Below are 23,336 nucleotides of genomic sequence, written 5' to 3'. Positions count from 1 at the left end.
CTTCCTCCTCAGGTCTCCTCTTCGTCAAGGCTGATGATCCCCCCGCGCGATTGTTCCAATAGCGCAGCTGCTCAGCCACCTGCCGACTCAATACCGGAGATGTTCGGCGAGCGCACGAGATTGGGATGTTTCCAAAGCCCCCTGTGACCAAGGGTGTCTGCGTGTTCCCCCAAGCGAGCCAGCGTATACCCAGCAAGAAATGAGACCGAGGGGTAACCCCCCCAACATGTCCAATCCCTATACACATTCCAGACTATTGTTACTTAACACATCCCCCCCAAGATGTCTGAAAGGAATTCCCCAGATTCCTGCGAGACAACGACCAACACAAAGCGGGGGGGGGGGGTACTCTCCGTCTCATACCTTGTTGCATATGAGCCAGCGAGCCTTACCTTTCTTTTGAACTGGGCAGCTTATTATAGCACCAGATATTAAAGTCCCGCGTGCAGTCGGTCAGTCTGTCGGATAACCGACGGCGTCAGCTGCTGCTTCGCTGGGACATGTACATCCACATGTACGTGAAGCGTTCGTACGGTGGTCGGAAAGGCATTCAGTACAGGTTTGCAAGGGACTGTCTACCGCAACGGCCGCTCGCTCGTTCAGGGCAACTAGAAACATGAAACTCTTGGTCATTGGCAGACCTAGGGTAAATGGGGGGGGGGGGGGTAATTGCCTCCCCAACGGAAAACAATTATTAATTTGTATTTTTTTTAATGCGACCAAAAAACCCCGATATTTTGGGGTTTTCCTTTTTCTTGCAGCCCTTTGTAAAGCGTGAAAAACCCAAATTTTACCTCAACCCTCAGAAAGGTCACAAAGGATTATACCCCCCCCCATAAAAATTAATTTTTGCCCCCAACAGATTGGATTAGGAATTTACTTTTGGCCTCGGGCAAGGATATCATATACCTGACGCAATGTGTTTGAGGGGTGGAGAGCTTCGGGCGTTAGAGGCAGGTGTTATCAACGAAACCTCACTTTTTGTTTATTATAGTGAAAAATCGCACTTTGATCAGATGAAAATTATGACCAAAATTATCTTTCCATGCACAAATTACTGGGTAATTCGCAGATGGGAGGCTCGCAATATTAACTTGCATAGGTTTCTCCAATCCGCCATTTCATGATTTATTCGGATATCCAAAAGGGCAAAAGCAAAGCATTGAAGCCAGGGAGATATTCAGCAGCGGATGACACCCAACGGCCTATTCAGCTAGGTCGGTAATCCGAGGCAGGAATGCATAATTTTTCAGAAATCCACCCTACCAACTAAATGATGCATCAACACAACATTGAAATATCGAGGGGATGCGGCTGAGACCCCCTTGGGCACCCCGACTCTCTCGCTCGCTCGTGCTCCATTTCCCCTTTAGTTTGAGGCCCTCCAACAGCTTGAGCTTGAGTATTCCTCCGGCGCCTTGTCCCCTGATCTCTCATTCTCTGCCAACTGCCCCTGGGTATATTCATAATCTGCACTGCTGTCACACGGGTGGCAACATTGCAATTTCCCCCGTGAATTATCTTGCAAGCAAAACGAAAACAAAAAATACCCTGATGGTTAAAACGCCTGCTAGTTGTGAATACCGTACGTCCACCGTACTTTATTCCCGTACGAGACAAGTACAGTCGCTTCTCACTGTGAAACTCCCAAAATTGTGAACAGTGTGTCTCAGTATTTGAGAAGCAAGCAGTTCAAAGGGATCAGTGTATCAAATCAATTTATAAACTAAAATACATGTGCAATCAATAATGCTGCGTGAAAAGAGAAAAGTAGGCTAGGATTTCTGCTGCCAGCAAATATTAACTTAATTCTATGTAGTTATTTATCAATTTCTGATAATGTCAAGGGTTGTGGCAAAGACTGTACAGTCCATCCCGAACCACTTCCCAGATAAAAAAAAGTAATTTTTAAGGTAACTAACTTGAAGATAAAATAACGCAAAATTTATGTGAATAAGAAGATAGAAATCAAAACTAAAAGGTATAATACATGACGAAAACATGAAAATCGACAGGTTGATTCTGTTGGCCTTTAAAGCAAGGAAAATTATATAAAAGATTACATCTATAAGCTTCATATATAAGGTACCTTGACACAGAAACAGGGGTGCGCGCCACCTAGTCTTCAAATAATTGATGCACCAATCTTTATAATGATTTCGTCTCGTCTCTTTTTTCTCGTCATGGCTTGAAAAATTATTGGCCTACTTTAGTATTTGTAGTGTCGGCCTAAGCCTCAATGCTTCTCTGACCCAATCACGCGAAATCCGTCCATCATGGGCCTAGTTCAGTTTTTCTGATATTGGCTTGCTCATGTGAGTTCCGGGTGTCAGTTGGCCTACTGTTATGCACACTTGACCAACAACCAGCAGCAGCGCTGATGACAAGACGAGGCAGAACGTGACTTGAAAGTGGCACACAGTCAAGTTCCGTTTCAAGTCATGAATTTTCACGATCATGGTCGACTTCTCTAAGACACCAGAGTGGGCGTAGGGTTCGTCATAGCGTTTGTGTTGGCTTCCTGTTGCCGCGTCTTTTATGTCACTATCCGGTTCGTAAGTGACTTCGTCACAAAGATTGACACGCCACCATTTGCAGGTTCCCATTGGACGATCGCTGAAGTTACGTGTTAACTTCCGGTTCCGTGGTTCCATGTAAACGGCGATCAATATGTGCTGTGCATGTGCAGTGGGCCTAGTTTAAACTGAAGTGAGGTCACACATACGAACCATATATGAGCCCCGGGCTTGACCAAGAGAGGGCACAGTTTTCCTAGCAAGGGAGGCTCCTTTGGTCAGGATTGCACTTCGCCGGTTCACAAACGACTATGAAATGCACTTCTGATGGTCGCCGGCATCGCTACTAACGAAATTCCTATCTGGACCAACACGGCTCTTTTCATGAGGGGGAGCTTCTGCTCAAGGCAGATTCCCCCCCCCCACTCGTTTGCCAATGAAGTATAAATTTTCAGTCTGGCACTAATTCGAAATACAAATTACTTGAGCCTCCAGATGGCGCTGTTTTGCGTTGATTCCCATGTGCTTCGCGGCATGCATGCTGCGTACGTCTAATCGCATATATGGGTGCGTTCTACCAAATAATTGGATTTCTGCGCGAAAGCTCATTAATTTTTGTGATCCCACAGGTTTTTCCAATAAGACATGCCAAAATCAGGAGGGATCATAGAGATATTTCTAGAAATCACGGATTTCGACTGGTAGTTTTCAGTTCGGGTTATTTCTTTCATAAAACCCCATCCTCTTTGCGGGTATCTTCGGGAAAAGGCGAAAATTCGCATGGCTAACACCGATGAAATTGAAACGAAAAGTGAACCGGCCTGCAATCATACGCGCACAAAAAACACAAAGAGTGCCACTTGGGGACTCTGTAGATGAGTACGTAATTCTTTCTTTCGAATAAGTAAATTTTGGAATAAAAATTTAGTAAAACGAATTAGTAATTCGTTCAGCGAATTAGTGTCAGGCCGAAAATTGTACGATTGGGCTTTCGTAATTTCCTTTGTACTTGTGTATTAAAAAATTAGTGTGTGAAGCTCAGTTTCCAAATCGCTCCATTCAACCAGACTATGGCTTTCCTGGGTTGACATTTCAACCACGGTCCCTTCAGTAAAATACCTCAATTTGCGAAAAGTATAAAATAACTTTACCTTGGAAATTCCTCCTTTTTGAGTAAATTCGAAAAATCTTTTTCGTGAAATTCTTAATTTAAGCACCGTCTCCCCACAAGGGCGTACAACGAAACTTTCTGACACGGTTAGTTGAACACTCTCCAGGCCGACGCTTTACACAACATTCCAATACATTCGGTTTACATAAAAAAAAAACAGGATCACACATCACCTCCTCGTCAGGGTTTTACAGGAACACACGGAAAAACTCGTGAGATTTTGATTTTGAACAGTTGCAAAAGGTAGAGAGATGGCTTCCAAAGCCTAGACCATGTAGACAATGGGAAGTTTTGCAAAATTAACATTTATTATTTTCCGTAACACAGAAATGAATGTTCCTGTTTATACAGAAAAGAATTCAGCCCATCCAAATCTTAACTCTCGAATAACGTACATGGACGCCGCCATGTTGAATGTTGCTTGTGATAACCAGATGTATGTTCCCGACGTTCGAGCGGAGACCCACGAACAACAAATCGAGCTGTTCGTCGTGAACATACGTCACGGGAACAAGCCGCCCGAACTCGGCCAGGTCACGTCAAGCCGTCCGTCCAGGCCAGGCCTGGCCTGGCTCACATCACTTGGTGGCGTCTTAACTCAGTAATGGGCTGTCTTGCACTCTGCATGGTCATCTGAAGTTACAAATTTCAGTGAATTTGCGTTTTTCCTATTTTTCAAGCACCGTCACGCCATTGGTTGTGGAGTTCATACGTCCTTGGCTTTTTAGGAGTAAGTGAATTAAAGGAGAGAATGTTGCATCCTGCCTTCACTTTTTATTGATCACACATGTCAGTCATTACTAGGACAGGTAGCTATTATTAGTATACGGTACGCTGCTCTCCCCAAGCAATATGGCTAAGGAGTGCAGCGGACCGTAGGCCACATTAATGGGGCTATTACTGGGCCTGCTTACTACAACTACGTGTACTATTACTAGGCCTACTAACGTTAGTAGCCCTTCTACTGCGGAGAGGCATGCTAGGCTACTGCCTAACATTACAGTAGGTAACAACGCCTTGCAAAATTTGCTTGACCCCTGTAGACTTCGTACAGTTACAAAGCTGTTAATGTGGAGTCAGTATGCAACCTTCTTACTATTTGAACTTAAGTTGTGCATCAACAAATCGAATTTTAGAGTCTGCAAAGCTCACTGGCCAGTACAACCTAGGACGTGCACAGGTGTGTACTGAGGACAGATCTTTGTTCCTGTGTTGATATGTGTGTGATATAGCCAAGACCTTTGCCCCCTGTTCTTCCATTGTCATTGAATTTATACAACAAAACTTGGCAAGAGTTCCATCTTACCAACATCACTAAGTCTTCCCTACTGTGACATATCCATTAGAAAGCGATGAGTCATCATTATTAGTAGGGAAAATATCAAAACATTTACTTAGAAACTACTGAGGATTTCTCAGACCAGTTGTAGGGTTTGTGCACAGGGTTAATGATATCCGTGCATAGAACGCTTTCCAAATACCCTCTGTGAGGGCGCTCCATACAGTCCCTAGTTTTGCAAGCAAATTGCACTTTGTGCAAAAGGAATGCCATTTCAAATTGATGACCAGCACATAGACTTTTCTTTTTTTTTTCATTTTATTTCTTTCTTCGTCCAAGTGGCATTGTTTTTCAACTAGTGATAGATCACAATTATTTCACTTCACTGGCAGTAAAAATGAGCGTAATTTCTATCTTACCTGTTGCTGATAGTGAAGCATACATACATCTCCCAATTCATGGTGGCAGATTCTATTCCATGGTCCATCACAATGTTTGTTTTTTTACCCCCAAAAGTTACAGTATTCATCCATTGTTTTACTGCAGGATGTTTCACCTGTGTACGATTTGTGGCTCTGACAGATTTTGGAAAGGGAACTAAGCATGCTAAAGACCACAGTTGCACTAGTGCTGACGTTCTGAATTTCATCTTACTCGTGAATGGAATTTTCATATTACTGAATCAGACGAAGATTTATCCCAAAAGTCTGTCAGGTCCACAGTCCAAAATTCATGGCTTTTCTGTGAAATCCCCTTTTCTGTCTCTTTTTCATTTTCTGCATCTTGCATAAAGAAATGACATCACAAGTTTGTAGATCCCCACCTTACCCTGGAAAACCCACATCATGTGCCAAGGAGTTTGCCATGCACCAGCTGTCAGTGGTTTTTCAGTATTATATAGCAATTTTAGGCCTCTTTTTTTCTGTATGGCTTACAGCCAGAAGTTGTCTTGGCTCATCCAGAAGTAACATTCACCGAGGCTCAATTGGAGGCAAAATGTAGTCTTGCTCCTTCACGCAGGTCGTATCAAGAAGTAGACTGGTAAGATGTCCTCCAAGAAGAAGAACCTCCTGGTGATTGACTGTGATGCGGGAGTCGACGATGCCCACGCTCTCATGGTTGCCCTGAGCAACCACGACACGGAGGTGCTGGCCATCACCTGTGTCAAGGGAAACGTGAATGTGGACCAGGTTTGGTACAATGTGCACCGGGTGCTGGATGCTTGTGGTACAATGTGCACCGGGTGCTGGATGCTTGTGACAGACCGGAGGTCAGTATCACTAGGAACTACTCAAAAGAGTCCCTCTTGTTGATTTGTTCATCCTCAAAAAACAGACGGTTCTAATGGATGCCAGGAAAAAGTGTTGGTAAAGATAGTCCTACACACTTTAGATCTGCCAGAGGCATAACTTTGTGTCTTCAGTTCCACTTTAGCCTAACTCTTCAGGCATTTGCACAAAAAATCTCCTTGATTTTGTTCTACAGAATTCAGGGAATGACCGATACACTCATTGGACTTAAACTTTAGGGCTGTCAAGCCCCATGTAAAACAACATAGTGGCTAGCTTTTTACCTTCCTAGATCTACAAGACCCTCTGAAACCTCCTAATTGGATTTATTGGAACTTGGTGGGTTAGGGATATTTACAGCGCTTCACTTATGTGTCTGTACTTGCTGACTGTTTTTTCTTGAGAACATAAAAGTATTTATTCCCTGGTTAGACCAAAGCAGTGGTGGATGTGAATGAAAGAATGCATGTAAACTTTCATGGTAGCCCGCATTCATTCTTCCCAGATTTTTGTGACAACTTGTTTTCTTGGCGAAATTTAGCATCCCCCTTTCTGGTTGTTTTGTCTGGATCCCTGCACCCTCACAGGTTCCTGTCTACAAAGGTGCCCCCAAACCCCTCCTGACAGACCTACCGGAGACAGCCTTCCACGGGAAGGACGGTCTGGGGGATGTGCCTCCGCCCCCGGACTTCACTATCGACCCAGGTCACCAGCGCTCTGAACATGCTGTGGACATGCTCATCTCGCTGGCCGACCAGTACCCAGGGCTGATCTCGCTGGTTGCCATAGCGCCCCTGACCAATCTTGCCCTGGCGGAAAAAATGGCGCCGGGTTTCTCGGCCAAGTTGAAAGGGGTCTTCATCATGGGGGGTAACATGCATGGTAAGAGTTAGCGTACATGTAAACTACCCTGCCCATAGTCAGTCAAAAATATTGAACTGATAGACAAAACTGCAGTTCAGTGAAAGAGGAGAGTGAGAAACCGAGGACTGTAATTTCTCATTTGTTAGTGTTTTGGATCTACTCGTTATATCCCACATCAGCATTTATCAGCGGCCTGTTACAAAGCAACGTTTGTTTAACCCTAAAAGAGCTTGGGGGAGGGGCTGAATCCACCCCCCCCCCAACATTTTGTGAACCAAGACTGTTTTTTCGCAGCGCGCATTTTTCAGAAACGGGTCAGCCAAAAATGTATACTGTTTCCAGTGTGGTGTTCAGCGCATGCGGGCTGGAATACATGTAGCCTTGAACCTTCAAATGATGGTTACGACAAAACATTCCATGACATTCTTTTTACCTTAGAATTTCACTGTATGAAATTTGGATATCGGAAGTACTGAACCATGTGAATCCACAGGTAGAGGCAATGCCAACCCCTGCGGGGAGTACAACTTCTACCAGGATCCAGAAGCAGCCTACATTGTCCTGGACAGTTTCCAGTGCCCTGTTACCATGGTAACATGGGAGCTCACCATGGCAACAGAAGTACCGTTTGTAAGTTCCCCCCCCAAGAATTCCTCCAATCTGACAACAATGAACCAGCTTGTTTTGTATTTCTAGAGTCAATAACTTTTCCAATCAGGGCATGAGGCGGGGTAGAAGTGATTTGTTTGGATGCCTGGTCAAAGGTTAGAGAATTTAGGTTAGAGAGGTTAACCCCTTCCTGGAAAACAGTTCTAGAGGCACTTTGAATCAGGGTTATCGCTAGCAAAAGGCAGAGGAACAGTCATGAAAACCCATCAACAAAACTCCAGCATAGAAGAGTGTTCCCATTGCAAGAAAAATGGGTATTATCTCACCAAACTTCTTTAGCTACACAAAAATAAAGGAATATCTACACAAGATAAGTAACATTTCCAAGTCTTTCGTGTAAATACCTGAGTAAGAAGTTGCACCCCACCGAGTAGGTGCATGATGGACAATAGCATGGGAGTTGTCATGATCTACACGGTCTTCTGTGCTTTTCTCACAATAGCGGAATGGTACATGTGGCTCAGGCCACGAGAAAAATGCACAGTGTACAGACACTTTATTTGTGTGACTCACTGGTTGATTTTTTCCCTGCTTGTATCCAGAAATGGATCGACGGGCTGATGCAGAAGCCAACCAAAAAGAGCCGATTCCTGCACGCCATCAGCCAGCACAGCTACAAGATTATGAGCGATGAGAAGGTGGGTTACCCACGTCCATTAGGAAATTCATTGCCACTGGCATCATGTCAGTGATGCTGTGGTTCTTTCCTCGGCTTTTGACTTTGAGGACCACAGTTCAGTTTCGATTCCTCCCTTGAAAGAAATGATTTCTCTTATTCTATATCCAGTTGTGTAGGTTCTATTCCAAATGTTGTACTGGAAAGTGGAAATTGATTTTGCTTGACTCTGTTTCTTTCAAAGTTTGATGAGAGTGAGAGTGAGAAACTCTTAGGCCGTGTCCAAAACAGGCTTCCAGAGCTACGGCTGGGTCTACTGTCTACGCGTCTCCATGCTTTTCCATTGGAGCGAAGACCTAGACCTAGCTCTAGACAACAGATTAGGACGCAGCCTAAGCCTTTTTGCAGGAAACAGGAATGTCATTCCATCAGCGTATGTCTTTTCAGAACTGAGTCAGATTCTCAGTACATTATATACCCCAGAAAAGTACTAGAAGGGGCGGAGCTCAAGAGGAGCCAAGGGGGTGTAGACTTCCTCCACCCTCTTGGTTCACAGTTTCAGTTATCTGTGTACATGTAGCATTATGTGCAGGAGGTAAATTCTGGCAGAAACTACCTACATATGCAAAGTGTGTAGGGCTAAAAACTGGTAGAAAATTCCTGCATTTAAATGTAACCTTCAGCAGCTACCCCTGACCTTCAAGGTCTAGTTCTATCCACCCCGAGCTGAAGTGCGCCCCCAATTGGCGAAAAGAAAGACAGGTGATTCCAAGCAGGCCTTTGCACGTGTTCTGCGTGTACACAAAGACCATGCATGCCAGAATAAATTAGTTACACGTACTCGGCATGCTTCGCGTCAAACTTGCATGCTTTATGGTGCGCCTATGCGGTGAGTACCAAAAAATCCGCCCTCTTTTGTTCCGCCCGTAGTGGATTACGCAGAAACTTTATGAATTGGCATGGTTAGTTTTGGGATTCCAAAACAATGATTTCCTATGATGTCATTTGGCTGACCCACTGGCAATACTTTCAAACTATGAGTCTTGCTTCAGAATTTTGACTTGACTTTTGAGTAACCATCGTGATTTTCGTCTCAATCCTGCAGCTGAAGGTAGAATTTTTCTGCATCGACAGCACGGGCTGGAACTGCTGCGACGCCCTGGCCGTCACCCTCGCCATAGACCCGTCCATAATCACCGACGCCAAGCTCTGCCCCTGCTCCGTGTCACTGGAGGGCTTGACCCGCGGCCAGATGATCGTGGACTGGCACTCCGTTTGGGCCGACAAGAGGAAGCGGACGGTGGTCCAGAGTGTGAACATGGACAGGTACAAGGAACTGCTGGCCAGCTGTGTAGAATGAGGGTAAGGAATTCTGTGGAGCTATGTGAAACCACTGATAACGTGCGCTGACTGGCTAGTGCATCAAGACCAAAGGCTCGAAGCCTTCGTAAAGTGCGACCATGTTTAGGCTACAAAGATGACTCCTAGTGGCTTCAAACCTTTGGTCTAGGCACCATCTTTGGTGGCCCGAACTCGGTCAAACACTCAATAGACCCTCTGTGGGAGACTCAAGATCTCTGTCACAGTGAGTGTTGTGTCATGGCTCTTACAAGGCCGTTGTTTGGCCGGGGGGGGGGGTTGGGATGAAAAAGTTTGCACAAATTAGTTGGCTATGGTTCCATGCTCTTTGACACTCTGCTCGATGAACCAATGGGTAAGTCTCATGAATCAAAGTATTCAACTTTTTATAACTCAAATATTTTAACGACGTCTGAAAAAGTGTACGGGTTTATTATGTAATTTTTGATAATTTCTCTGAAAATATTCTCAATATATTCTATTATTGGTATTTGATTATTCATGCACTGTTTGGTATATAAATCCATAAACTTACGTCTGGCAAATTTCAAAATTAAATCACTGAATGTAAACTACTTGAAATCATTTTTGACGGACACCTAAATACGACTCACATGTAAAAACCCACTGATGGATATTTCTACTAGTCAGTTTTCTTGCCACAAACTATATTTGGAGGTAAAATTAAATGCAAAGACATAACATTAATGCATTTAGTATTACAATAGGGCTCCATTTATTTTTTATTTTATTGGCAAGGAGTTAAAGTTTTGTTTTTGAAACAGAACTCCACAAAACTGCATTGTCCACCAAGCTGAAATTTCAGTCGTAGTAATTTTTGCCCAGTCTGTGGTAAATCATTCTTGTCTCTATATGTTTTCTTTCTGCTTTTCACCGTTAAATATGAGTCAAACTGGTCAGTTGAATATGAAGTAAATTTCAAAATATATGGAGGGCCTGACGTTTCGATCCTAGCAGAATCTTTCTCAAAAGCCTTTGACAGAGATTCTGCCAGGATCGAAACGTCAAGCCCTCCATATTTTGGGATTTGTATTTTAGGTCATTGTAGTCAGCAAGCAATTTGCAGAAGTTTTGTATCACATATCATGAATTAAATTTCTTAAAGTTAACCATTCACTACTCCAATTACTTCCTCGGAAAAACGGAAAGTTCATTCAGAGTGTACCGTGGTATAGAGCCCCAGCGTAAGGATGTATGCAGAACCACATTATTCGGAGGGGGGCCAACGAATATGGAATTCTTTTTATGAATCTTTTTATCGCCTTTTTTAGGGGTTAGACTACATTTTGGGAGGCTTCTTACATACTTTAAAGGAGGAGAAATGAAGTAGACCCAACCGATCACCTTAATTATTTTTCCAAAACGTATATTTTTCTCCTCTTCTGAGGGGCATGTCCCTGCCCCCACTCTGCTCTCTTCTCAGCAGAGGTAACAAATCACAAATTCATAGCAAAAAACAAGGTTTTAAAATTTGCAAAACAGAAACTGTGCAAATGTACCCTTTTCATTTCCAAAAAAACCTCCAGTCACCACACGAAGACGTAAAATTTTAGTATTAGCTTTCGGAAATATAAACAATCAAAATCTGAAGAGCCTGAAATTGGGCTATCGGTGTGCCGACAGACATGGCGCCTGGCTAAAAGAGGCTTATGATTGGTCTTGCAGCCGGTACCAGATCACGTGTTCTTGACGGAGGCTAAAAGGCAGGTCCTGGCCACCGGACGCACCATCGCTTTCAACTGGAGTGGAAGCAAAAAGATTCCGATTACGCTAAATTCAAAGTTAAATGTAGGTCTATGTGATTGAAGGAGGGCCCCTCTTTTTTTTAAAGTGACGTGTGGATTATGGACGGACATGAAATAATTAAATACTCTCGTTAATCTTTTCAAAGTCATGACATCACTGACAAATCGGCATATACATGAAGTCGTTCGTGCTTCAGAGAGAATGTGATTGTATTTGTTTCTCAAAGCAGAGACGAAGTTTAGAGACGATTCAAAAATTGTTCAGGCCTCTTTGCGGTGGCGAGGATGTAGAGTTACCTCTCGAAGACGAAGAAGAAAACAATTATATAGAATGAAGTGTCTTGGGCTGAAGTATCAGTGGATTGTTACTGATTTCTGGGTTTCGAACCTCGCACCCCTGCGTTGCAAGTCAATGAGAGTCATCACTCACCGTATCCCTCCTTCCATGGCTCGACTGAAGGCTGGGGAATAGTCGCTGTATCACTGCATGACACCCGTCCATTGAAGAAGCCCGGCATTGCCCCGTTAGAATTGGGGAAGTCATTAGCCTTGCTGTACTCGTAAAACGAATTGGTGCTGCCAACGGAAACATCGGTATAAAATCAACAACTTTCACCGACAGGTATTAAACCTTTTAGCCTCTCGGCTAGACGGTGGAAGAGGCGGTCTTGCTTCTTAAAACTCCTTTTGAGCTCATTTATTAACAGATTTTGCTTAGGTTTCAGTGATATCGTGGATAGTTTCAAAGGTATCTCTGGTTGGTATAATAGCTCTGGTTGCCCAGGCTGCGTCCAGTTGGTTTGCTACAGCTGGAGCTAGAAAGTCTCTACTACTAGAAAGCCCTGTGAAGCCTCTAGCCGACAGCTTCCAGACGTGCCTTAGTCAAGAAATTGTGATACGGCCCATGCTTCCATAACATCGAACTGAAAAGTTTCCAAATGCATGAAGTACTCTTCGAGAGCCAAATTCTAAATGAAATCCGTCTTGTGCTGGCATAATAAACTAGCGAGCATGCAAGGTTCTGTCACTGTCAATAATGTGATTAGGTGAATGAAGCCCTAATTAGAGTTTTAGGCACTATTCTACTTACGAATCTGATGGTACTGTGCCCACGTCTGGTTCCATGTATACGTACGGCTGAATCGTTGGTAAATCGTTCATGTTGTCGCAGAACAGGCGAGCAAAGGTTGCCTTGCGAATTTCAGTGAGCTGATCTGAAAGGCAACATGAAATGATTGCTAAACAAGACGTACCGTTATTCTCGAGTCCTTTTTTTTATGTTAACTGGGCTTATTCACCCACCCACTTACTTTTGTTAATTTCTCATCAACTGGAAACTACATTTTAAATTTGAAAAGCATTTTCTCACCTTTGGTAAAAGCTTGATCCCCAACTCCGTCCTCGTACCAGAACCGATCGCCAAACTTGAGGGCGTGGAATTGCTCTCCCACTAGGCAAGCTAAGGTGGGTCCCATCAGCTGGCCGTCTCCCGTCTCCTCGCCGATCAGGGCAGGGAACAGGTCAATGTCATCAACGTCACTGCGAGACAAGACCAACACCTATTATCATTCCCCTCCCAAAACCGCCGTTAACATACGACACTTTCATAGTAAAGTACCTCCCCCGACCCCTTGCGCCACTGAAGTCCGCTCAACCTGTTTCCCTTTTTCTTCCTTTTATGCCTATGCCCTGCCTTGCTGCTGAAGCTTTGACCTTTAGGTCCTTAATGAGGTACGCATTACAATGTATTACCCGCGGGCTTCTTCCTCGGGCATTTCGCTGTGAAACTGAGCCGTGAATTTGAAATGTTCATCAAGTCACAGTCAACAGTTGAACCATGAACTGTCCACTGTGAATTTGAGATAACATTCCCTTCGTATTCACACGAAGCATTCTAGGAACCGGCCGCGGCCGATTTTTGCTTCACACTGCATGTACCTGACTTTACATGGCCATCTCTATTTGCGGCTCCTCGAACGGCTAAGTGGAGAAATGAAATAAAGCGAGGCACCTGGGACACCAAGACAGACTAGGTACCAACTCACTCGTAAGCGTCCCTGAACTTCTGGACGGTGGCTTCCGTCATGTGATCCTTCAGATCATCAAAGCTTGACGCCCGAGGCAAGCCACAGTGCACACGCCAGTCGTTGTACGCTGCTATGCCGTGATCTCTGCCCCGCTGGATATTGAGTGCCGCCAGGTCAAGGCCTTCCCTGTGACAGAAACAGGTTTTGCATGCACAGAGCCATATTATGCCAAGGACCTATGATACATTTTGGGGCCTAAAATACCACAATGTATGCACCATAAAAACACACAGCTTACACTCTCAACCTGAACAACCGAACTCACATAAGATAGCTTTCTTAAAGTTTTTAGTGTCTCCTTTTGATTAATTTTTGTCAATTTAGGGAAAGATTTCAACTAGATTGCACATGTGGCTTACAATACAATGTATATCATAACAATGGTGCTGGTGTACTGTGGAGTCCGACGTCTGCCCCGTGGGAGCGGGGCGGGCGTCGGACCCCACAGTTCTGGGGGTAGTGCTGGTGCTCCTTGCAGAGTATAGGGCCCAAGGAGTACCGACGGTAAGGGCTATACGAAGCACGTGCAACCCTATTCCTGAGCTTTATCACGTTAATCACATGTATTCCACTGCTTGGGGTGGAAAACTTTGTCCTATTGATTCAAGGCATTGATATAGCTATATGTGTTCTCGCACTTGTCATCACACGCGAGATATTAATGATAGGGTACACCGCCAACAGCCTCTTGAAAAGCTCGGTTAGGGCTAATGAGGGCAGGCAGACGAAATTAAAAATTGTTTGAAAACTGTGATGTTTACACAAAACATAGGCCTATATTACCCGCCAGGGGGATCTGCAAACATGTGCTTGGTCAAGTGGTTAGTCATGCTTAGGTCCACTTTGGGCACTGCCTGAGCCACCATGCCTCGTATGAAGGCCTCCAAGCCTCCCTGACCGTGAGAGGTGTTCATGTAAGTGGCGTTAAAGAAAGCCTCGCTGAGTGACACCTGCTCCATCTAAAGGAGAAGGATAAGACAAAGGGCTCGATTATAGGTAGAAACAGCACAAATGTGATACAGGGCCTTCGAAAGAAAAACTTCGAGGGCCTTCGAGCAAACTTCGAGGACCTAGATAAAACACTTTCTTAAAATGTTTATAGTGTTTCTCTTTATTCGCGTTTGGAACACTGAATTCAAACTAGATATAGCGTGCAGCTATGGAGGTTTTTCACGTGACGTAACATGATGGGCAAAGGCACTTCAGTAAGCATACCATGTCGGTGGAGGCGCGTGCAAGGTTTTGAATCTGTGTATTTCTATATTGGCCGGCAGTTCCATGCACGCCAGAATATTGAGAGTCTTCAAAGGCGCTAGCGCTTCCCAGCACAAAAAAATCTTGTGACTGAAAATCTTAGAATCAACATGAAATGAGAGGCTTCGAATCCGGTTGCGTACTTTTTTTAGGAACTGAAAGCGGTAACACTTACGAAACGGCAATGTTTAAAGAATTCAACTTAGTTTACATGATGGCTGAAATTGTCTGTTCTTTCAATTTAAACTCACCACATTATGGTCCCGGTCCAATTTCAACAGTGTGGAAGGCACCTGCGTGTGTCCAACACGGTAAGCCGCTGCCGCAAAGACGTTGAAGACGCCGGGGTTGAGGTAAGGGTCATATCCGTAGAAAAAGGTGTCCGGGTGAACTCGGAGACCGTGCTTAGCCATCTTGATAGCAAAAGAAAATCAAGACGCTTTAATAAACAGGGATTGGCATTTCTGGAGCCTCGACCATTTCAAATAGATTCCGATTACAAGCCTTGCCAATGAGAGGCAGAGTTTGCTGAAAATGGTAGTTTTGGTTATACAATTGATTGTCTAGTTTCGTAATTCAGAAAAAAGGGCTTCATTTTCAGACAGATAAAATTCCTAGGGACTCGATTCTTACTTCTCTGAAAAAGTTTATTTGAAGATCTTGCAGAAAACCTGTTTTGCTTACAGAACTGCTGCTGTAAATTAAGAAGATCGGTGACGATAGTTTTTCGCTGATAGCAGCTTACAACAGTAGCACGTGCGTGCTCTGCGCGACGTTGCGTTTGTCGCTCTTTAAACGATCATCGCGGTAACTTTGTTCAAACCAAAATCCGTTCTGCTATCGGAAATCATCAGCTATCCAACCGTAGAAATATGAGTTCTGTACATTTTCAAATGTGTATTGGATACAAACTGAATGCAAGATTATGTTACAATGCGCACTTTCAGCATTGGTATGGCGCACGTCCTTCTGTGTCGGAAAAACAAGACCTACGGTACAGATGGCGTGGTTGGCGGAACCGGGCAAAATACCTAACCACCAAAAAAAGCTCGCTAGCATTCGTCTTTCAAATGACTGTCCAAACTTGTTATGTATCATACGTAGCTGGATAATTTTCGAATATTTCTGGATGAAGTTTTCGAGTCGCCAGCGACCTTGGACTGTTTCTGTTTATGGAACCGGTCAATCGACTGTGTATTTTATTTCATCTCATTTTTTTCTTTCTACCAAGGAGTAAAACCGGGTATAGGCATTAGCGGGGAGAGCAACCTGCGATGAACTAGCATTCCACCTAAAGATGATGAAAAATATCAATTTTTCATGTCAAGGAACACAGATCCGATCGGCTGGAAAGATACACCAAGTAAGTCAAACCTCACTGAGGAAGTTTCCGTAGAGGAAGGCACGCTTACATTCTGGGATCCCATAAGAGGGGGTAGATATTCATTATAAACCACGTGTTGCCACATGGCGATGCAGATTCTCCGTGCCTCGTTGTAGTACGTCTCGTCGTCCCAGTCAGGGTTCAACTCCGAGAGTCTCTTAGCGATGCGGTTGTGCTGCCGCAGCAGTATGGTGTGGATGCTGGTCAGGCCCGGCTGCTCGGCCGCTCGCACGTCCCCGGCAAGGCCGCATTTCAGCTGCAGAGGACAAAATAGCGTATCCATGGTTGTGATAATTCCTCGTGAGCTAACATTGGTGCAAGACTGGTATATAACGTACATCAGTGCCGTCTCTAACTGAATTTAGGGTCGTCTGCGTTGCGGTGAGAATGACCATTGCCTATACATTAAGGTTTGGACTGGGAACCCCCACATTTGAATTGCAATCGATGGAGTCGAAAGAAAGTTGAGACCATGGATGTAAATATCATCGATAAGGACCCGGTGTGTAGACGATGTATGAATCGTATACCTACGATTCTGGAGATTTTTGTCAAGATTAAAAAGGAAACAAAGTCACAGCACATTGTTGATGCTTCTTTTAGTTTCCTTTCATGGCCGGTCAAGTTATCATGCATGATCAGCGATGTGAATTTGTCTGCGCATGCACACAGATTTGGCACCGATATTAGCACGCAATAACTCAATGCAGTATCATCGTTACAAATACGATAGGCCTATGTACACTGATTGGACATTTAGTACATAAATCTAACCAATGGGTTAGCGAAGACACAGTCTGTGTGTTCCTCATCGTTTGGTAGTAGTTCTTTCCCGACACTGTTACTTGGGTCGTCCATGGCTAACAGCAGACCTTTGCCTGCATGAAAGATCGACAACAAAATCCTACTTCTCAAGATCACTCATCATAATTACCACGCGAAGCATAAACATAACATGTAAATAACAATAGTAACTGGAAATTTAAAATGGGCTGTTTCCAAGTGCAACTAGGGAACTATATATTTCAGGAATGAATGGATGTCACCGCGGTAGTACCCAAACCGCAGTGTAGGGATACTGTCCCTCCAACAGGGAGAATAATTTTACCTAGACCTAACCCTGCTGGCATCATTGATGTCTCGATCTCATAGACGCTTCTTACCAGGGTCAAGTAGGCATACCTTTAAGAAAACGGAGACAGAAAGACGAAGAAGCCTTCCTTGCCTGAATACTTTCAACCGATCAGTACGCACCTTGGCTCACATCTCTCATTTCCATCGCTTTCTCCAGAGTTGAGCCGTAGACTTGGGACAAATCTATGAAGGACGTGATCTGATTCACCTGCTGACGGGGGACGATGTTGCAGTTCGCGTCGGGAACGGGGACGGAGCGGGCGAACCTGAGGCAGGGCTGCTCGAAAAACGGGTCATCCTCCGGTATAGCGATCGGTAAGCACTTGTCAGTGGTCTCGCAAGTACAGTTAACTGGAGAGGTATGACAAAAAGGTCAGATCAAATCAAAATCAGATTTTGTTTAGGAAGAAAATGTCAGTAAAAGTCTACGTAAGTATGGATGTTGTAATGATCTGGACATGCACAGTGCATCATTTTTATTAGTACCATCGATGACTAATTTTTCCCTTGCTTTCTTAAAACTGACCGTCAGTTACCTTTCTGAAGGGCTGCGTGGTCTATGTCGTGGTCCAGAAACTGCCCTAGGTGCATTATAAGGACCGTCCAGGGTTCGGCTTTCACATTATTCTCGTTTTCGATTAGCTTCATGCTGACGTCACGAGCGCCTGGGAGTGGATTTCCAGACTTCGCAAGCCTCAGAGCGGCCGAATCTGTTCAAGGAAACAAAAGTTGATCACGCATGCGCACAGCAGTAATTCTTGATAATCTAAGGGCAACATATTTGAAGCAACACCTTTTTAAGGATAACATTACCACAGGTACCTTTGTCAGAATGTGTGTTGATTATCTTAGCTGATAAATGAACGTTATTGAGTAAATCCTGTAGAGTTAAACTTTCGGGGTCTATCACCTATTGTCAAGTGTATAGGTTTTCCGAGACTACGGCTGCATCCGAATCTCTTGTCTAGAGCTAGGTCTAGGTTTTCACTCCATTAGAAATGCGCGGAGACGCGTAGACAATAGACCTAGCCGTAGCTCTGGAAGCCCGTTTTGGACACGGCCTACGCTTGAGACACCGCGTAACTTCAAGTTCTTTTCAAATGAATCCTGACTCCTAGAGTTGACTATCAAGTTAGTTACCGTTGGCATATGCAGCCGGAAGAATGCGCACAAAAGGACTGAACGCCTTTCCCCAGTTCACATTGATGAGATTGTTGCATGTGCCATCGATGGTGCGGTACTTGGTTGAAGAAGGGCAGTCGTCCGCAGTGAGTTCATAGCCAGCGGCCTCGCATAGCTGTCGCTTCCCCTCGGGGGACAGCTCGGAAAAGACTCTGGGAGAAAAAGGTTTCAGTAATAATCTGCTTTTCTTCAATCAAAAACAAAATTCCAACATGATTCTATTTTAAAGTTTAAAAGTCGCGAAACTTCCAAAATAATAAAAAGATTTTCAACATTTTCAATACACTTTCCAAAATGTTCTAAATAATTTTGTTCACCGGCCGCGACCTGCTAATGGCCAAATTCAGAACAATCAAAATGTGTGATAACAATTGCAAAACAAATACAATGAAATCATAATTACATTTACTTTGAAATTCCACATTTAAGTAAGCAGAAAGACCTGAGTAATTCATCAGAAGACTCGAAATCTATTTGAAGGCTTCAACTACCCGGGTCTCAAATTGTAACAGCTGATTTGGAAGTGGATCGAATCTTTATGAAGAGTGGGCATACTTTGTGTATTGAGTTGGGCGCTCACACTTAAAGCTTACTGAAAAATATCCTATTATAATTCCATTTTTCTCGCTCTAGCTTTTGGATTACTGGCCAGTACATATGTTAATTCTTAACCCTAACTCCCTAGGGTGTATGTAAAATCATATTGTAATCGGAGGATTTGGGATTGTTAGGGTTAATAAATAACCCCAGACCCGAAGCTAAACCGAAGGTAAAGCCAACGTGCTCGACTGGTTTCTTTGAAGACGCCGAGGGTGTGTTCGAGCGAGATATACTCGTGTTAACGTAAATATAATCTTGAGCGCTCGAACGGCTGGAGTACGACGTGGACCTGAGTGTAATGCGCAGGCATCCTACTCGTGTTGACAGCAGAAGACCTCTCAAAGATGCTGATTCATTGATAATAATTGCACAAAACACAACTGAACTTTGTAAACAATTTTAACATTTGACATTTTAAACATTTGCTTCATTTCTTAAGCGCCTTATTTCTATTAACAATATTCAATAGCGCGCTATAAATATCAAAATAGCAGAAATAATATAACACAGTAATAACTATATAAAAACTACAATTAAAATTATAATTAAAAGTTACGAGACTACATGAATAACAAAACATAAAATTATATGAATAACACCTTGTTTATTATAACATTTATAAAAAAAGGTACGACTTTACTGCACGCTGTAACTCGTTTTCATTCGTAACATCTCGTCAAGATCTTCAGTAAACCCTCTTCGGAAAACCCTCTGAAATTATTATAGCTATTATAATTTCAGGTGCGAGAAGAATTTTTGGAGAGCAAATTAAAAACTTGAAAAATTTCGTTCGTTTGAAGCACACGAGGGCGCAAGAAATCAGTAGGGTTCCGTTGTGTATATGAGCTAACAAATTTCGCGATACGTTACGTATATATATAGCGAAACATACCCATGCACCCCAGATAGCTCGCAATTCACCTCGCGTTCAGCCCGCGATTGAGCGTAGTACAAGTGGTGCATAGTACCCTGAAGTACATTCCTATTGAACTGTATATGGTTGGAAAGGAGTCCTGTTAATTTCGAAAAGCAAAGACTGTTTTCTTTAGTCCTTTTAGACCAGAAAGTAATGGCAGTAATAACTTTAAAGGGTTTTTCGAAGACGAAAGTGAAAAAAGTGCAGAAGCTGGGAGAAACTGACGTTGAAATTCAGGCCTTGTACATTTTCAATGGGTCGCTCAAGCTGTTTGCCTCCACATGCCATGCGCACATAAATTATATTTTATTAATGAAAAGGTCTATTATTTTCAAATATTATTAGATGGTCTTCAAGTACCTGTGAAATCAAGAACTCGACACGACTCAAGCGCACACTTGTGATTCGATTTCTACTGGACCGACCATCTCGACCATCCGATGATTCGACTCGATTCGAGTAACTTCTTTAAAATTGCTCAACTCGACTCCAGTTACAACATTCGGTGACTCGTGAAAAAAATGTAAAAAAAGAGGGTCGAATACTTACCTTCTGTAAATTCCGCTTACGTTCTGCAACGCACGCGCAGCATTCGCGAGTAGTTTTGACTGCGCGTGCGTAAATCCGAAGTGATGGAGCAGGTCGTGGGGGTCACGTCTTGTTCTCTCTTTCGGACGGCCCTCTTGGATCGAGAAAAGGATCAGAAGGATAAGAACTACAAATATTTTCAAGCAGAATCCTGAAAATGTTGATTGTTAGCCATCAAATGTTATGATCACTTTCCGAGTATGCAGTGTTCCAAATCACTGTAGAGAACGAGTCGCTTCCCTACAAATTCCAATAATATTGCTGAACATTACCGTGCAGTGCGGTCGTTGGCTCAGTTTTACTCTTTCGATAATTGAATTTTCCAAACTAAAACAAGTGTCACCATTTTTTAGCAATATCAATTAAACCATCAATATTCACAACAAAGAGGCTCCAATCAAAATTGCTGACACAAATAAAAAGTCTTAGTCATGGAGGCAACACTTTCAAGCAAAGAAGCCTAATAGCAAATGTTCAATATACAATGAATGATTTTCTTGCTGTTATTAATTCGTAATAATTTACAAACACGCGGCAGGTTCACCAGTGATATATCCAGCGAGACGGATGAAACCTAGCTCCCCAGCAATGTTTTACCCTTTTTAAGAACTAATTGAGCTTACATTTGACGCCCGACATCATCAGACATCATTACAATCTTGAAAGCCAAACGCAGAACCCTTTCCAATATTTTTGTAGACGAAAAACTTTGTAGGCAATTTTTTTTCGAATACGTTCTCCATCTTTGATTGTGTGCCACAGAGACCAGAAAAAGAGCTTCAATTCTTTTCAAAGGTGTTAAATATTGCTCACCTGCTGTCGTTGCTAATTCTTGTTCAGCAAACCATTTCTTTGCACTGGCGATTTGTTTCTCCAGCTCGTTTAAGAGCTCGACGTCACCAGCAGCGTCGAAGTCAAGCTCCGTGGTATCGCCCACCGAGTAGGCGTCCTCTCGGCCGGTGTGAAATGCCAGTGCGATGCACGCCAACCACGCCACGGAGATTACACAAACCCTGAACAGAGACGTGAACGCCGTAAGAAAATGCGAACAATTCTCCGGGATGCCCGGCATTTGTCAATGTGCGGGAAATTGTTGAGTGATAGAATGCTGTATCAGACTTTGGACGTTAATGCTTCGTGCCAAACACGCGCGGCTGGTTAACTTGTGGATGCTTATAGTCAGGATACAATACAGAGGGTAGCATGTTTGTTCGTCGATGTTAAAATTCGGCATGCATACATTTTCTTCTTCACGCTCATAAACACGCTGTTCAGCTTGAGCTAGCGGAAGGAATTGGTGGTATTCGGACAGTTCTTTGTTGGTTGGTTACAAACGCAGCCAGAATTTGTGAACATTTCTCAGGGTAAGGCCCAATCCAAAGATAATACAACAGTTATGTCCTGAGAATATCTCAGTATACAACAACAAAAAACTGGAAAAAGTAGACGCCATCAATACAGTGGAGAAAAAAAAATGTACGAATGATTTTTTACCTGTTAACCGATTGAATCCTCATGGTGAAATGTTTAGTTTTAGCCCACACTTTTACCCACCGATGAAGTCAGTCTCTGTCGTAATGCACCAAGTCTCGCTCCGTTCACCAAGACAGAAGAGTAGCCTAAGCTTAGCACGACTCTGAATTTTATAGCCACTCATCGCGTTGCACGATCCATTACCCACGTGGGTAAAATTGGACATGACCATATGGTTCTCAAGGAAACAGTTGTTGACAGTTGAAAGAAAAAAAACCCACATCATTAGTATGTACCAAAACGGGACTTTTTTCGTTTCACACAAACACGAGGTGACCGGGCGATATCGATTCCAGTTTTGTAAGATTACATAATTTAGGCACATCTTCTTGGTCTCATCTACAAAAGACGTTCAGTCGTATACGCGAGGGGATTTAAGTTGTGTGCTGTTTAGAGAATTGAGTAATTTTCGTTTTCACGAACTGGTACCCGGTATGGTGCGGCGCTTGCCGAGCTGCATTGAGTGCTACGTGTTTTCACGAACTGGTACCCGGTATGGGGCGGCACTTGCCGACGCTGCACCGAGTACTACGTGTTTTCACGAACTGTTTCCGGTCTTTATTCCGCTGGTTAATAAAACAAATTTTAAGTAAATTTCGGGGTAAGGTAGCAAGTCTATGGATGGATTAAATTCATGTCAAACATTTCAAAGCATTTTACTCCGCGCTTAGTTTCCGTAACAAGCGACTGGGCGTCATATCGTGGCGTCATATCGTCATGCATATTCGGCTTCAGCGTCCGATGTGCACGCGCACTACCGGCTGCCGGTTCGTGAAACCGAAATCGTTGATTAGCGCAGTTTTCACACACTGACACCCACTTCCAACTGAAGACAATCGAAGTCCAATAAAGAGGAGATCTTGAAACTTGTCCCTTCAATAACTTGTCCCTTCACTAACTTCCTGGATATCTAACAAGTTGTTTTCAACCATTTTCATGACACTATGGCGAACAGAGCTGATCTCAAGTCTGAAGCAATAGCTGCATTTGATATGCCGCCAGAGGGTGCCCTTTTATGTCATAACGTCAGCTATGCACTCTTTTAACATCAAATATTAAAGACTTTTTGATAATTTTTTTTGGTAATTTGGTTGGGTGTAAGATATCCTTTCGTTTTGGAGTTATAATC

General features: G+C 43.5%; 2 protein-coding genes across 6 annotated transcripts; one reads left to right on the top strand and one right to left on the bottom strand.

The window, feature by feature from the left end:
• The first annotated feature begins 4,087 nt into the window (after nt 1-4,087).
• On the top strand, nt 4,088-17,683 carry LOC110976660 (inosine-uridine preferring nucleoside hydrolase-like). 5 transcript variants are annotated; one of them, XR_015426487.1, is made up of 10 exons: nt 4,088-4,417; nt 5,987-6,193; nt 6,226-6,236; nt 6,843-7,137; nt 7,613-7,749; nt 8,331-8,426; nt 9,510-9,766; nt 15,152-15,223; nt 16,102-16,233; nt 17,546-17,683. XR_015426487.1 is itself a non-coding variant. In XM_087141416.1 (8 exons), exons 2-7 carry the CDS (start codon nt 6,013-6,015, stop codon nt 9,762-9,764), a joined length of 975 nt encoding a protein of 324 aa, XP_086997542.1. In that variant the 5' UTR covers nt 4,088-4,417; nt 5,987-6,012; the 3' UTR covers nt 9,765-9,766; nt 17,546-17,665. The 5 variants fall into 5 exon arrangements, 4 of the variants coding, with proteins under 4 accessions (XP_086997542.1, XP_022085827.2, XP_086997540.1 ...); XM_087141416.1 differs by lacking the exons at nt 15,152-15,223; nt 16,102-16,233 and having other exon boundaries at nt 17,546-17,665; XM_022230135.2 differs by lacking the exons at nt 15,152-15,223; nt 16,102-16,233; nt 17,546-17,683 and having other exon boundaries at nt 9,510-10,901.
• Nucleotides 10,229-22,823, bottom strand: LOC110976659 (immunomodulatory peroxidase-like). The gene is made up of 15 exons (XM_022230134.2): nt 22,169-22,823; nt 21,488-21,687; nt 20,636-20,768; nt 18,529-18,722; nt 17,925-18,098; nt 17,509-17,739; nt 17,029-17,132; nt 16,283-16,510; nt 15,122-15,283; nt 14,400-14,575; nt 13,575-13,742; nt 12,899-13,068; nt 12,620-12,743; nt 11,960-12,105; nt 10,229-11,523 (listed from the first exon to the last, which is right to left on the bottom strand). Exons 1-15 carry the CDS (start codon nt 22,189-22,191, stop codon nt 11,432-11,434), a joined length of 2,325 nt encoding a protein of 774 aa, XP_022085826.2. The 5' UTR covers nt 22,192-22,823; the 3' UTR covers nt 10,229-11,431.
• Nucleotides 22,824-23,336: the final 513 nt, after the last annotated feature.

This window comes from Acanthaster planci, linkage group LG09 (genome assembly GCF_054643075.1).
Source record: "Acanthaster planci isolate LZ-2023a linkage group LG09, COTS_SCS, whole genome shotgun sequence".
Taxonomy (NCBI): domain Eukaryota; kingdom Metazoa; phylum Echinodermata; class Asteroidea; order Valvatida; family Acanthasteridae; genus Acanthaster; species Acanthaster planci.
This window is presented reverse-complemented; position numbering and strand designations above follow the sequence as displayed.